The 14,334-nt window shown below is 41.2% G+C and overlaps 4 protein-coding genes across 4 annotated transcripts; 2 read left to right on the top strand and 2 right to left on the bottom strand.

Annotated features, from left to right (window-relative positions):
• The first annotated feature begins 938 nt into the window (after positions 1 to 938).
• Positions 939 to 3,803, top strand: FVEG_02020 (hypothetical protein). Its single transcript, XM_018889104.1, has 2 exons — positions 939 to 3,007; positions 3,057 to 3,803. Exons 1-2 carry the CDS (start codon positions 1,395 to 1,397, stop codon positions 3,334 to 3,336), a joined length of 1,893 nt encoding a protein of 630 aa, XP_018745181.1. The 5' UTR covers positions 939 to 1,394; the 3' UTR covers positions 3,337 to 3,803.
• Positions 3,731 to 4,598, bottom strand: FVEG_02021 (exosome complex component RRP40). Its single transcript, XM_018889105.1, has 2 exons — positions 4,344 to 4,598; positions 3,731 to 4,290 (listed from the first exon to the last, which is right to left on the bottom strand). Exons 1-2 carry the CDS (start codon positions 4,539 to 4,541, stop codon positions 3,751 to 3,753), a joined length of 738 nt encoding a protein of 245 aa, XP_018745182.1. The 5' UTR covers positions 4,542 to 4,598; the 3' UTR covers positions 3,731 to 3,750.
• An 84-nt stretch (positions 4,599 to 4,682) lies between these two features.
• Positions 4,683 to 6,956, top strand: FVEG_02022 (hypothetical protein). The gene is made up of 3 exons (XM_018889106.1): positions 4,683 to 5,022; positions 5,100 to 5,226; positions 5,290 to 6,956. The coding sequence occupies exons 1-3, from the start codon at positions 4,887 to 4,889 to the stop codon at positions 6,716 to 6,718; spliced, it is 1,692 nt and encodes a 563-aa protein (XP_018745183.1). The 5' UTR covers positions 4,683 to 4,886; the 3' UTR covers positions 6,719 to 6,956.
• A 65-nt stretch (positions 6,957 to 7,021) lies between these two features.
• FVEG_02023 (hypothetical protein) lies at positions 7,022 to 8,732 on the bottom strand (the record flags this gene model as incomplete). The annotated part of the gene is made up of 5 exons (XM_018889107.1): positions 7,022 to 7,647; positions 7,700 to 8,288; positions 8,335 to 8,358; positions 8,411 to 8,427; positions 8,720 to 8,732. 5 exons carry the CDS (start codon positions 8,730 to 8,732, stop codon positions 7,022 to 7,024), a joined length of 1,269 nt encoding a protein of 422 aa, XP_018745184.1.
• Positions 8,733 to 14,334: the final 5,602 nt, after the last annotated feature.

The raw sequence follows: 14,334 nt of genomic DNA, 5'->3' as shown, positions 1-14,334 counted from the left end.
AGTAACGGGATGACAATAATCTCGCACGATGAGTGCCATCAGACTGATCCGAAATGGCAATTCTCGATCCTTGCCTTACTCCCACTCGCTCACAAACACTGGAGAGGACGGGGCTGAGTCTTGGCTTGTAGGGCCAGCGAATAAGAACATCTTCCAAATACAGAGCTATCAGATCTAATGCTGGAGAGGCTTAGAGAATTTAGTTGGGATTGGTAGCCCACCGCGAGGCTTCAGCAAGGAGGACATTATGCAGCCAATTTGACAGTTCTTCGAGTAATCATTGCTCTCTCGATACCTAGGTATTCACAAATGCATTTATTTATAGGGCTTGGCTGCAAATTATCATCGGCATTATGGGGCCAGTAGCTTGAGACCAGCTGCTGCTTGACGAAACCCGCGGTCGAATGAAAACAGGGAACAGTGACATGGCCTCCCGATGTGACGATGTGATTGTTGCTGATGCTGCTCATCTTCAACCAAAAGGAAACAAGGTGAGACAGATCAAGACAAACGATCCTGACGTAGTAAATGAAGTAGGTAAGCTGAAAATTATAGACAGGACTGTTGAAGCCAAACAAGTGATTGAATCGTAAATTGTGTTGAAACTGGGTGACCCTGATGACGCCAGGGGTGAGTTGACACTAAGTCAAGATGAGTGTGGCTTAGACTGACGGAGCTTCGGGCGGGAAGAGGGGCCTAAATGACCGCCCATGTCCAATGAAATATCGCCTCCGTTGAGCTACTTTAATCTGGCAAGGGGAGACAAGAAAACTGATGATCTCTATTCTAAAGACAAAAACAAACGGGCATTAGTCACTGTAAACGTCGTGGATCATGGACTAATTATTTTTGATACCCCCTTACAGCGCTGAAGGTTTTCTTACCCCCAGGGGCCATGGGCAGTTGAAGACGTTAGGAGCCCTGAAAAGGCGCGATAAAAACCAATTGTCAGAAGGTGGTCGCTTTGCGCTTGGCCGCTGACGACCACTCCCCGGATTCCGCCATGACATTGCATCTCACTCATGCATGAATCTGTCTCTCACAACGATTGATCATGAGTACACTAACTTCCTAACACTTAAAGTGATCATCCCTTAATCCCCACCATATCTTCCGATTCATCGGCTGGACCCTTTCAACAAAGCACAAGCCTTCCACGGGGCTCGCTGTGTCTCGCGCGACTGCGACGGCGGCCTCCCAAGACCAAGACCAAGACCCGAGCACCCAGTGTTATACCGGCCACCCCGCCCCATTAACCTAACCCAGCAATACGAAAAGAAGCATCACCACTCGATCAGCTGTCCCAGTTCTCAGCTACCATCAGCTCTTGCCGGCTGCTGGTGGCTACTTCCCCATCCGCCACTTATTCCTCGAACCTGGCGTGGTCCAATTAGATGGATACTCTGCGATGTCTAAGTCGGAGGAAGAGCCATGCGATGAGTAATCTCGAAACCAGAGGCGTCGTGTTGAAACGCCAGCTCAGCGATGGAGGAATCGCGGGTGTTGTTGTTGGTGTTATCGTGGGCATTGCGCTTGTTATTCTTTGCTCGTATCCCTTTATCATCCGCCGCATCAGACGCCGAAAACAAACATCTCTCCACGGCCCCCCTCACACGAACGACCTAGAGATTTGCGAAGTTCCAGCAACTGGAGCCCCGGGGATAGATGATAATCAACGCCGCCTGTCCTCACAAGACTCTTTCAAACCTTCAGCAGAAAATACGCGTGGGGGAGTTGATGGATCTGTCAAAGACTTGAATTGGACAGCCCACGATGGATTTTTGCAGCAAACCAATGGACAAGGTCAACCGGACTACGTTCCTCGAATCGACACAAATTATGGCTTTGGAAATGCTCAGCCAACTGCCCCCGACGACTCAATACCGCGCTCAGCACCGTTCGGCTCCGATGAGAATCATCATGAAGAGTACATGCCGCAGTCTATTGGTGATGCACCCCGTGCTGTTCTTAATGGGACCAGTGCGGATTACTATAGCCCATCCGTCCCCTCGGAGGCATTTGGCATGTATTCGACTGAGGAGCCCCGACCTCAGCCTGAACGCTCATGGTCGCATGGGAGCTCCTTGAGATATAATTTAAAACATATGTTTAGTCGCAAGAGCACGCGCGACCAGTCTCTTAACTCACCAACATCGCAATCCCTGGCTGAAAACCTCGATAGCGTACCAAGAGCACAGGATGGAAGTTTTCAACGGATCACTACAGCAGGACGACCGACCGAGTCTCCTACTGACATGACTGCTCCGGCGACCGATTCTTTGCCTGTACCTTCGGCTACCCAGGCCTTGGGCTCCCCGATCGCTTTACCATCTACCCTGCCAAAGGGGGCTGTGCAAAGTCCCCCAGATTCCCCACCGATCACTTTCAACTTCAACGCGTCCCAATCCCCTCCTAGCCATCCCGCTCCTGGTACCGTGAATCCCATGGATATCATGCCTGCATCGACAGAAACCGAAGTATGGCACAGGAACGACTACCAATTATATGTATCGCAATCCTCACCTAACCAGCCACCCCCCTCGGCAGGGCCTGCCACGCATGAAGGACCTGTGGACTCGCCGTCGCCGTTAGCCCTCCCTCCTAGTGATCCTCAACCCCAGCCTGTGCCCATAGTTCACTCACCTACACCGACCCAGAGTCAAATAGCGTTTAAAACGGAGGAGGTCGATGACAATCAGGATATCTCTATGTCTGAAATTCCAACGGCCAACCGCTTGAGTCCTCTACCCGACAGTAGTATTCGACACCCCAGCTATCCCTCTGATGCGTCTACCCCCTTGCCTGGACCGGCATTCACCAACCCGTCATCGCTCAGTACACCTGCGACACAGCTTGATACCCCTTCACCTCATTCTGGTACATCTTCCGACTACCGACATAGTGTGTCACCAGGAAACACTGTGAGCAACCCGTCACCAAGCAATGGTTCACACGCATGTGATGAACCTGGCTGTAATCAGGTGTTCGACCAGCCGCACAAACTCAAGTAAGCTTTTCTTTGCCTGACTGATCCAACTCGCTCATTGACCCAACAGGCATCATCAACGATATCATACGAAAGATCACAAATGCCCTTATCCAAACTGTGGCAAGGGATTCGGGACTAAGACACATCTCCAGCGGCATGTCAATGATCGACATGAGAGAAAGAAAAAGTTCCACTGCGCTGTGCAAGGCTGCGACTATTCAAGGCAAGGGGGAAAGGGGTTCCCTCGCAAGGATAACTGGAAACGACATATGACAAAGATTCACAACGTGGATCAGAGAGACCTCCCAGAACCTGTGGAAGTCGATCAGGAGATGGGCGGCACATAAGGACACCTGCTCGCGACTTCATCTTATTTGCTGCTGTAGATATGGGATATGCCCGCCGCATCTTGCATTGTACTATGTGCCATCTAAATCGGCCACTGACTGACAAGCCTTAGCACTTTTGCTGGGCTCTCTGTTTACTTACTTTCCTTTTTCATTACAGCCATTTGATTCTTACACTCGTTCAAAGTTGGCATATTTGGGTATTAGAAGTCAAGGAATCAGCACAAAAATCAATGTTAGGACATGTAGGACTATTCGGGCGTTAGGTCATGGGAAAACACATATTCGTCTAGCAACGGACGAGCCAGGCGTGTTCGTTCTTGGGTATCTATTAATTCGACAGTGTACAAATGAACTATTCCAATACAAAGGGTGCTATTGGGCATCATGGTTTCCGGCACATGCTCGCTCCATTCAGCTTAGGTCTTTGATGATTTTCCTGACAAGCTTCTTCTGTTCTTCGACATCTAATCTCTTCTCATCAGTCTCCAGTACTGCCCTCCCAACAGCGATGACCGTTTTCACATTTTCACTGTCAACCCAGAACTTGCCATTGCGTCCTGTAGCTGTCTCAAATTGAAGGCCCGCGTTGCCGAGCTCTTCCAGCACCACAACCTGGCCTTCTTGCACACTCTTGGGCATCATCAGACGTCGAGCCATCCCAAGTGACACGGTGTAGAGCATTCCGCCTGTTAAAGGGCCCAGACCCTCGGATTTTCCTGTTGAAGAAGATACGCATTCGATCTCTGGGTCCATGTGGCGGTTGGCGAGAGCAATCCGTGCGTACACCAGTGCACCCGCGGTAAGCTGAGGACGGGTCTTCTTCGTGGCGCCTTCGAAAGAAAGTTGTGGTAGAAGAGCAGGCGCGGTATAGTCGGAGAGAGTAACATAGAATAAGTCGGCGGCGCTGCGCTGGACGGTCCCGATGACGAGCTCACCGACGCGAGGGGTATACTGTCGATTGGTTAGTCGACGGTCTACGGCCTGGAGTAAATTCAGAAGCGAACCTTTCCTCGAGCATTCTCTACACGAATTGCATTCTTTTGCCGATCAGTTACAAGTTGGCCAGCGACTGTGGGAACGATGTCGTTGGGAGGCACATGTCGTAGGCCAGGACCGAGCCGCAGAGGCTTCTTAGGATGTGAAGGAATAAGAGACGGATCAATGATATCGCCTGGCAGTACGAACACCGCATCAGATGCCATGATGGGAAATTTGACGAGTAATGCTTCGAAATGTGACAGTTAAAAGCTGGAACTCCGATGTGACAACTTCAAAACCATGAGCAAAGGCGGCATGTGGAGAACCGATAACGATAACGTGAATACCTATCAGTGGCCGACCAAGAAAAATGTGGGCGATGCGATTAGCGGGCAGTTTTTTTCCAATCTCTGAGGGAAAAGAAAAGAAGCCCCACTAACATCCATCACCAACTTGCACTCGCCCTCCAAAATCTTGACACCTTTGAACCTCAACTCGACAGAAGCACAGAGTCTTGACTATCTCTTCCTTTCCATACGCATTCACAAAACTCTCTTCCGACCGACCTAATGAGTGACAACGCTGGAGCCAAGGGCCCTGAGCCTGGCGATCGAGTTGCCATTGGTATTACCTTTGGTAACTCCAACAGTTCCATTGCCTATACTGTTGACGACAAGGCCGAGGTGATTGCCAACGAGGATGGAGGTATGTTATAGACCGATTTGAGCTGTGCCCCGTGATACTGTCACTAGGTCGCGTGCTGACTGTTAGCTGCTTGATAGACCGACAAATTCCCACCGTTCTGTCTTACGTCGACGGCGATGAGTACTACGGTGGACAGGCCAAGAACTTCCTCGTTCGCAACCCCGATAACACCATCGCCAACTTCCGAGACTTCCTCGGCCAAGAGTACGCGACCTTTCCGCCACAGCCCCAATTCTGGAACCAAGGACACTGACAAGATGCCTTCAGATTCAAGTCCATCGACCCTACCCACTCTCACGCCTCCGCCCACCCCAAGGATGTGTCTGGCACCGTCGCTTTCTCCGTCAAGGACAAGAATGAGGAAGAGACTTCGACCGTTTCTGTTTCAGAGGCCACTACTCGATACCTGCGACGGCTTGTGGGTTCTGCCTCCGACTACCTGGGCAAGAAGGTCACCTCTGCCGTTGTTACCGTTCCCACAAACTTCACCGAGAAGCAGCGAGAGGCCCTGATCAAGGCCGCCAACGATGCCGACATCGAGATCCTCCAGCTTATTTCTGACCCTGTCGCCGCCGTTCTGGCTTACGATGCCCGTCCTGAGGCCAAGATCGAGGATAAGATTATTGTTGTTGCCGACCTGGGTGGCACTCGCTCAGATGTTGCCGTCGTTGCTTCAAGAGGTGGTCTCTACACTATCCTCGCCACTGCTCACGATTACGAGTTTGCTGGTGTTCATCTGGACAATGCTCTTATGGACCACTTTGCTAAGGAGTTCCAAAAGAAGCACAACATCGACCCCCGAAACAACACTCGCAGTCTTGCAAAGCTTCGCCTTGAGTCTGAGGCTACCAAGCGAGCTCTGAGCCTGGGAAGCAACGCTCAGTTCAGCGTCGAGAGCTTGGCGGATGGTTTCGATTTCTCTGTTACTATCAACAGGATACGATACGAGATGGTTGCTCGCAAGGTTTTCGAGGGCTTTAACCGACTCATTGAGGGTGTTGTCAAGAAGGCCGGTCTCGATGTTCTTGACATCGACGAGGTTATTCTGTCAGGAGGTACTGCTCACACCCCTCGTATTGCTAACAACCTCCGTGGTATCTTCCCTGAGACTACCGATATTCAGGCTCCCGCCACGAGCGTGTCCGCCATCAACCCTTCTGAGCTCCTTGCTCGCGGAGCTGCCCTCCAGGCCTCTTTGATCCAGGAGTACGAGGCCGCCGATATCGAGCAGTCCACTCACCCTGCTGTCACCACTGTCAAGCACATCTCCAATGCTATTGGTGTTATCACCGTGGGTGCTGACGGCGAGGATGTCTTCACCCCCATCATTGCCCCTGAGACCGCCGCCCCTGCCCGTCGCACTATCCATATTCCTGCTCCTAAGGAAGGTGGCGATGTTCTTGTTAAGATTGTTGAGGGTAACACCCACATCAAGGTCACCAAGCCTGAGCCTAAGGCTAAGGAGGAGAATGAAGACAAGGATGAAGACGACTCCGATTTTGATGATTCTGATGAAGAGGAAGAGGAGACTCGGGAGAAGATCTGGAAGATCGGCAACCCTCTTGCCGAGGCCGCCATCAAGGGCGTCAAGGCTGGTGGCAAGGTTGAAGTCACGATTAACGTTCTAGCTGATCTAGGCGTCACCGTCACAGCCCGGGAAGTTGGCGGCAAGGGTGGTGTGCGAGGAAACATCTAAGTCTGGAAGCGCTGGACTCAAAAGCAGGAACTTTGATTGAAAAGCCGCAATGATTTTATGAGTGGGTTTATAAAGGGGGGTGGGTTGGCATGCAAAAAGCACGGGATTATTGGTAGATTCTAGAGGACACAATAGAGGTTTGTCAGGGATGAATTGAAACAAAACTTTTAACATTTACAAGAATAATGTCGAACCATTTCGGCGGAAGCCATCCAGGCAACATGATTAAACAATCAAGAACTCCAGCCGCCTCTTCGAGGCCGTGAACAAGCTCAGTTTCGACGTCTAAATTAGGCCCTCTCTTCACATTACCTGGTTACCATCACCCGGTAATCGCCAAGCTATAAGGTCGTTTCGCATATCATCCTCTCTAACCTCGCGGGTTCCTTTATAACTCACTTCGCGCATTGTGTCGCTATCAAGTGTCATAGTAGATGTCATGCTCGCCATGCTACGCGCGTGGTCGAGGTGGTGCTCATGAATGCGTACACCTTTGCGTCGGTTCGACGGAGTAACTGTAACTGTGGAGAAGCTCTTGTCACTCGAGTTACTTGGTGTGCGGCGATGTGAGGAGCCAGCTGGGCCGTTATTTTGGTGGTTGTGCGAAGGTGAAGCAGTTCTGTGTGAGTGGTGGTGATGATGGTGATGAGGGTGAAGGAGATTATGAGTTATACGGCGAGTATCGCGGGCTCGGATGGTATCACGTGGACCCATATCGTCGCCATCGTCTTCTCCATCAGTGACAGGCGAAGCATTATGAGGTTTAGTTTTCCAGCCGTTACCTCCGTTAAAAATGTCCTCAATGACCTCTTCAGCGGAGTGCTCGTTCGGTTGCCGGCTCCACGAGGCAGCGAGAACGCTTCGGTATAGGTCTTGGAGCTCAGCCGCGTCGCGAGGCTTAGACAAGTTGGGGACCGCGGCAGCAATTGCTATATATTGTCAGCGGCATGGAATGATATGGAACGAACCAGTTCAACTTACGCCCAGCGTCATCCTCTATTGCCTCGCTCATGATGCCTCCAATTCCTCCAAAGACGGGAGCCGTTTTCAGAGGAGGAGCTACGTAACTCCGTTCGCCGTCGACCTGGATCATGAGGATACTAATCTTCAACGTACTGTTGACTTTGCTATCCTGCATGAGATATCTCCTCACGATGCCATCCTCGACAACATCTGAATCACGGCGCGGCCGTGATGTACCACCCCTTGTCGGGCTGACTCCCATACTGTTACTACGCATGCGACCAGGCGATGCGACATCCTTGACGAAGGCCTCGCTCTCTTCCACGTACTCACTCAGGTTCAGGCGAACAATACCAAGGGTGACCTTTTCTGTCAAGCCAAATTCCTGTATGACCTCAAACTCCATGGGACATTCGGTAAGGTTGTTATTGCGGTCTATCGATATACGGATAGAGGGTATTGCGGTGACGAAGCCCCATTCAACTCTGTGGTTGGCGATAGGGCATTTCTGCGTGCGCCCGCGATGCTCCGCGGTCATTGAATGAGAGAGGTGCCATTTGACAAAGGCCTGACCAGAAACGAGCGGCACGTTGTTGAGGTCGTAAATCTAGGAATTATAAGTCAAGGTTTCCTCATAGAGTGGCTGGATGTACCTTGAGGTGAAGGTCGAATTTTGGCTGGAGTACGAGTTAACCTGAGTTGAATTTGAATATTGCGATAAATCCTTACCTTCCGGGCCTTGCCAACTTCAGGTTTGAGAAAGCCCATGTTAGCAAAGATTGTCAGGATATTCCCTCTCTTAAGGATTCGCAATGCCTAAGCTACGACTATATGGGTAAGGTAGGTAGGGATATAGCGAGCTCGCTTGAGCGTAACTGTGACGGTATCTAATCTTACGACAGACCTCCGTAATGAGACTGCAGTGAGTGAATGGGTGCTGGTTGCAATATCGGCGAAGCTAGATGCCAGAGAATATATATACTCGAAATGGCCCGCGTAATGCACCGGAAATGCGAACCTTGTGGGGATGCGGCTTACTTAAAGAGGCCATCCCCCTCTGGATCTACCTCTGCTTAGGTTATTTGGTGTGGGCTTTGGCTTTGACTTTGACTTTGGGTTTGGCTCTGGTCTGCCAGGCAATTCCAACTCTAGTGGGCTCTACCAGCGACTGACCTAAAGATACGGAGGTCCCCTATGGCGCTGTATCTGGTGGAACGGTTGCGGCCGTTTGAACGTGGAATTGAATCTGACCGTAAGGTAGTCAGCGATGATAAGATAAGCCCGTGATTGAAAGTTGATGATCCCAACGTGAATGATGAGGATATCGTCATATGCAATTCCAGGAATCGGATCCCATGTTGGTTGAAGGAAGGGTGCCCCCTGTGTACGCCACGAGAGACGTAACAAGCATAGCCACAGGAGGCTGATGGCCCTCCTGACGGGATTACGTACCAAGAGTATCTACTTCGGGAACCCGTACCTGCACCGGGTCCGGTGCGTCAGGTGTCACGTGATATCTACACCGGGCCCCCTAGCCAAATACTCTGATTGGCTGATATATAATATTGACTACTGAGCAGACCTTTAATTAGAAGAAAAAGAATTAAAAGATTTAATTATAAGAGATATATAAGCCTATATTTTTTTTTAATTACTGTTAGCCTTATTTAGGGCTATTAAGCTTTTAACTTTTTATATAATAGCTTAAACAGTAAGGTCCCTATAGTAAGCTAGAATTATAGAGCTTAAAATTAATTAAGGTTTATCTGCCTTAAGTAGCATAATTACTGCCTTAACTAAGTAGTATAAGTACTGCCCCTTAGCAGCTATATTAACCTTCTTCCTTTACTCTAGTCAAAAGACTAAGATATCTTTAATTAACCTTTATAATATACCAGGCCTGGTATACCTATTATAAAGTACGTTCCTTAACCTAACTTTCCCTATTAATTATAGTTACTAATATTTATTAAAGCTACCGATATAATGCCTGCTATATAAAATAGCCTATAGCTATATAATTGGGCTTATTATATAACTTACTATAACTTTAATATAGCTATTAGGCCTATTATAGGGATAGTTAATAAGAAGGAATATAAAGAGTTATATATAAAAGTAGCTGCTATTAGGAAGGACTTCTTATTAAAGTATTAATCTAACTTTATTAAAATAGCTATCTTTAATTATAGCTTAATTAAGTTAATCTATTATATAGACCCTCCTAGCTTAATTAATATAACCTAGGTTAATAATAAGCTATTAGCTTTTAAGGACCTAGAGAGATACTTAAAGGAAGGTCTTTCCCTTTAGTTAGACTAGGCAGCTTTCTTTACTGCCTTTATAGGCCTAAACTTAAATATATATAAAGAGTAGCTTTTTAATATAGCTAAAAGGGTTATTATAGTAAAAGGGGAGCTGCTTTTAAATTAGTAATAGGCTAGTTATAGTCTAAGATTATAATAGTAAAAGGATAAAGGCAGGGTAATAGCGGGGTTTAAAGGTTTTATAAAAGTTAGAATTAAAGGAATAAAGTTAACTTTTATATAAGTTAGTCAGCGAAAGTCAAATTAACCTAAAGTTAATAATAACTAGCTCTATTAATTAAATGCATGTGCCTAGGCACGTGACTAACTGCCCTTATGTCTGAATAGATAAAGTAAAATTAATAATAAAATAGTAATTAAACTAGAAATAAGCTTATATAAGTTATAAGAATATTTAAAAAATAGCTAATTATATATATTTTATAAAAAGAATTATATTATTTAATTATATAGCTTTTTATCTTACTTATATATTTAAATCCCCAGTTTAATTACTGTTTTATTATTAATTTTACTTTATCTATTTAGATATAAGGGCAGTTAGTTATATGCCTAGGCATATATATTTAATTAATAAAGTTATTATTAACTTCAGGTTAATTTAGCTTTTGCTAATTAACTTATATAAAAATTAACTTTTTTCCTTTAAACCTTTACTATTACCCTGCCTTTACCCTAGAACTCTATTTACAGATATACTGTCCTTAATTTTATATAATCAGAAGGATATAATATAGATAATTAGCCTTAATAATTATATTTTTAAGCTACTCTTTATATAAGGCTAAGTTTAGACCTATTAATATAGTAAAAAAAGCTATTTCCTTTATATTAAGAGATAAGCCTTCTTTTATAGCCCTTTATGGCTTATTTAATCTAGCTAGCTCCCTAGCTAGCTAAATTAAATAAATAAAATAACCTAAGTAAGCTAGATCTATATAATTAATTAAGTTAATTAATGTTAAGACCTGACTTTATATAAAGGTCTTATTATATAACTAAGGAATATACTATGATCCCGATGACTAATCAGGACATATTATATACCAAAATAATGAGAAAATTCAGGGCTTTCGATTGGTGTGCTTACCTAAGCAAAATGTGGAGAATTGAGCAAGTTCCACATATTAAAGTTTTTCTATAAACTTTCATAATTTCTTACTAAGGAAATATCAGTAAGAAAGTCACGTGACTTAGGTCACGTGATGATTATATAATGAGGATTACGTATATCAGATTTTTACCCCTCAGTTGGATGATTCATGACACACCACGAGAAACCTTACTTTCCCATTTTAGCTTTATAAGCCTAGCTAAGCCTAGCGCCTTCCAAATTGGGTAAAAAGTATATCATATTTTTCTCCGAATTTCGGCGGTTTTTGTGATAGTCTTTTCATCATCATTGAGGCTACCCCTCTTTGGGAATCACAATGCCCGCTCTTTTATAGAGTCTATATAAGACTCCGGATTTCCCACTTCCGGAACTCCTTCTTCCTTAGAGACTTATCAACTTTTCTATTACATAATATATATCATTAAATTCGGGAAAATTCGCTCTATTTAATAAACCCACTTTTATCTTATAAATCCTACCCTATGCCTTATTATTCAGCAGTTACAACCTTTTATCCACCTAATTCCTCCTCTTCCACCTTATCAGTCACTATAGTACATCCTACTACTTATAGTGAATTTATTGGCTATTTTATTCAAGCTTTAACAATCTTAAGCTAAAGACCTAAAAGGAGATTACTATTAATTATTAATAGTCTTACTTTCTTTTTAATTATTTCCCTAGAACGCTCTTTAAAGCTATTTTATTATTAAGTTCTTAATATATTCTTATTGACTTTAATCCCCTTTCTTAAAAGCTATATATAGGTTAAATGCCCTTTTTATAGCTTATTATTTATCTTTATAACTTATAGCTTAACTTTATATATTATCTTAAGTATTTAAGTAAAATACTAAAGTATTACTAGTAAATTATTATTATAGCAATTTATAAAGTAATAGTCTTAATATATTCTTAAATAGCAGTCTATAATAATAGTATATAATATATAACTATTTATTTTAACTAAATAATTATAAAAATCTATTAAGACTTTTTTTTTAACTTTTAAGAGTTATTTTTATAGTTTATAATGCTTTTAATACTTTAACTTAGCTAACCTATATATATTATATTTTACTATTATTAGACCTTTAATCTTAGCTTTAAAGGTATAGTTTATTAAGTATTTTAAGCTCTTTAGTTTTAAATATTTTAATTAGTAGTACTATATCTTAGCTAGAGCCTTATTAGGCTTATTTATAGTCTAGGAGTTATAATATAAGTGCCTTATAGTAAATAAGGCTTATTTACTTATTTTAATAAAGTAATTAAGTATATACTAGTTATATTCCTATTTAAGCTTATATAATACTTAGCTATTTATATATCTTAATATATTAGCCCTGTTCTATTAGTCCTACTAGTACTTTATTTATTATAATTTTTATAGTAATACTAGGTTAATGCCTATTTCTAGGTAATAGGCTATATAATTTAAAATTATTATTTAAGGCTTATCTTATAGGTTTATAACTTAAACTTTTATATCCTTATATTTAAGTATTAATAGCTATTTAGACTTTATAAATACTCTTTCTTTATATTATATAGTCTTTATTAACTTAAATCATTTTAAGTTATTAAATATATAAATTATAGTTTTAGAGTTTAAAATAAATAAGTTATATAATAGGTATTTGCTACTTAAGGCTAGGAAAGTAATTGCCTTTTTTAAAATTAAAGGTCTTATTAAAAATAGTTAACTTAACCTCTCTTTTAAAGCTTTATTATTAGTTTAGAGTCTTTAATATAGTTTTTTAATTTTTTTATTTTCTTTTAAGTATTATTTAAATAGGTCTAGCTATTTTTAATTTAGCTAGAACTTTTTAAGTACTAATTTAAAGAATATTACTTAATATAATATATTATTAAGATATTTATAATTTTTCTTATATAATATATATCTTTTTAGAGTCTTAATACTTAGCTAGGCTTACTTTACTAAGCCTTCCCTAGATTGATTAATAGCTAACTTGCTTTATTTTTTATTTCCTAATAATAAGCTTTAATTTTTTAAGTTTAAGGCTTTAAATATTAGTCTAAAGCTCCCTTTTATAACTTAATTAATCTATAATCTATTACCTTTTCTCTTACTATCTTAAATTTCTTATCTAAACTATATAAAGAAGTTTAATAAAAGATAAAATCTATCTTTAATTTCTTTCTTATTTTAACTCTATTTAATTTATAAGAAAATCTTAAAGTGTTAGTCTAGAGCCTATTATAGGTCTTTAAACTAGGTATTTAAGTATTAAGCCTTAGTAATACCCTTAAGCTTTTTAACTTAAATTATTATTTTTTATTTTATAATCTACTCTTTTTAATTAATTCTAGGGTTTAAAGCGCCTTTTGGTACTTTAAAATAGTATTTTTAAGCTTATTTTTTTCTTATAGTATTATTAATACTATATATAGCTTTAAGATTAAAAAAGAATTATAATATATTATTATATTTACTTAATTTATTTATAATAAGTAAATATATTTTAATATAATAAAGGCTTATTTTCTTGATTATTTAATTTAATATATTATAAATACTATTTACTTATTTATTATATTAGTTAAAGTCTATATAATAGATATTTATTTTAGCCTTATAGGCCTTTTATTATATAAGGAGTAAGTTATTATATCTATTTATATATTATTCTTTATATTTAATACTTAAGCTATCTAGAAGTAACTTAATATATAGTATTACTTAGTAATCTTTAATCTTAAGCCTTTATAGCTCTTTAATTTATAGATTTATAAAATATCTTAGATTTAAAAGTTAACCTAGCTTATATACCCTTTTTATAGTTATTTTTATAATATATAACTATTTAAAGAAATCTCAGTTATTAAGGTTATTAAGTAAGTAGGACTTTATATTTATATTATAAGATATTATATTATATATAAGAGGTAGTATTTAAGGTTTATTTTAATAATTAGCTCTTTTTCCTTATAGTTATAGCTGCCTTTAAGAAGTATAGTTTTAAGACTTTTAATTATTAAACTAAATTAATTATATTACTTCTTCTCTTTAATTTCTAGTATTCTATTACCTCTTTTTTAGTCTTCCTTTAGTTATATAATTAGTATTCTTAATACTTAAGGCTTATTTAGGTTAAACTACTTATAGGCTTATATAATCCCTCTTAATTATATAGTATTACCGGTTTAATAAAGCCTATAAGTATTATAATTAGTCTCTAGAGCCC

The sequence above is a fragment of the Fusarium verticillioides genome, chromosome 6 (genome assembly GCF_000149555.1).
Source record: "Fusarium verticillioides 7600 chromosome 6, whole genome shotgun sequence".
In the NCBI taxonomy this organism is placed as follows: Eukaryota; Fungi; Ascomycota; class Sordariomycetes; order Hypocreales; family Nectriaceae; genus Fusarium; species Fusarium verticillioides.
Note: the sequence above shows the minus strand (reverse complement) of the source record. Positions and strands in the feature narration are given on the sequence as shown.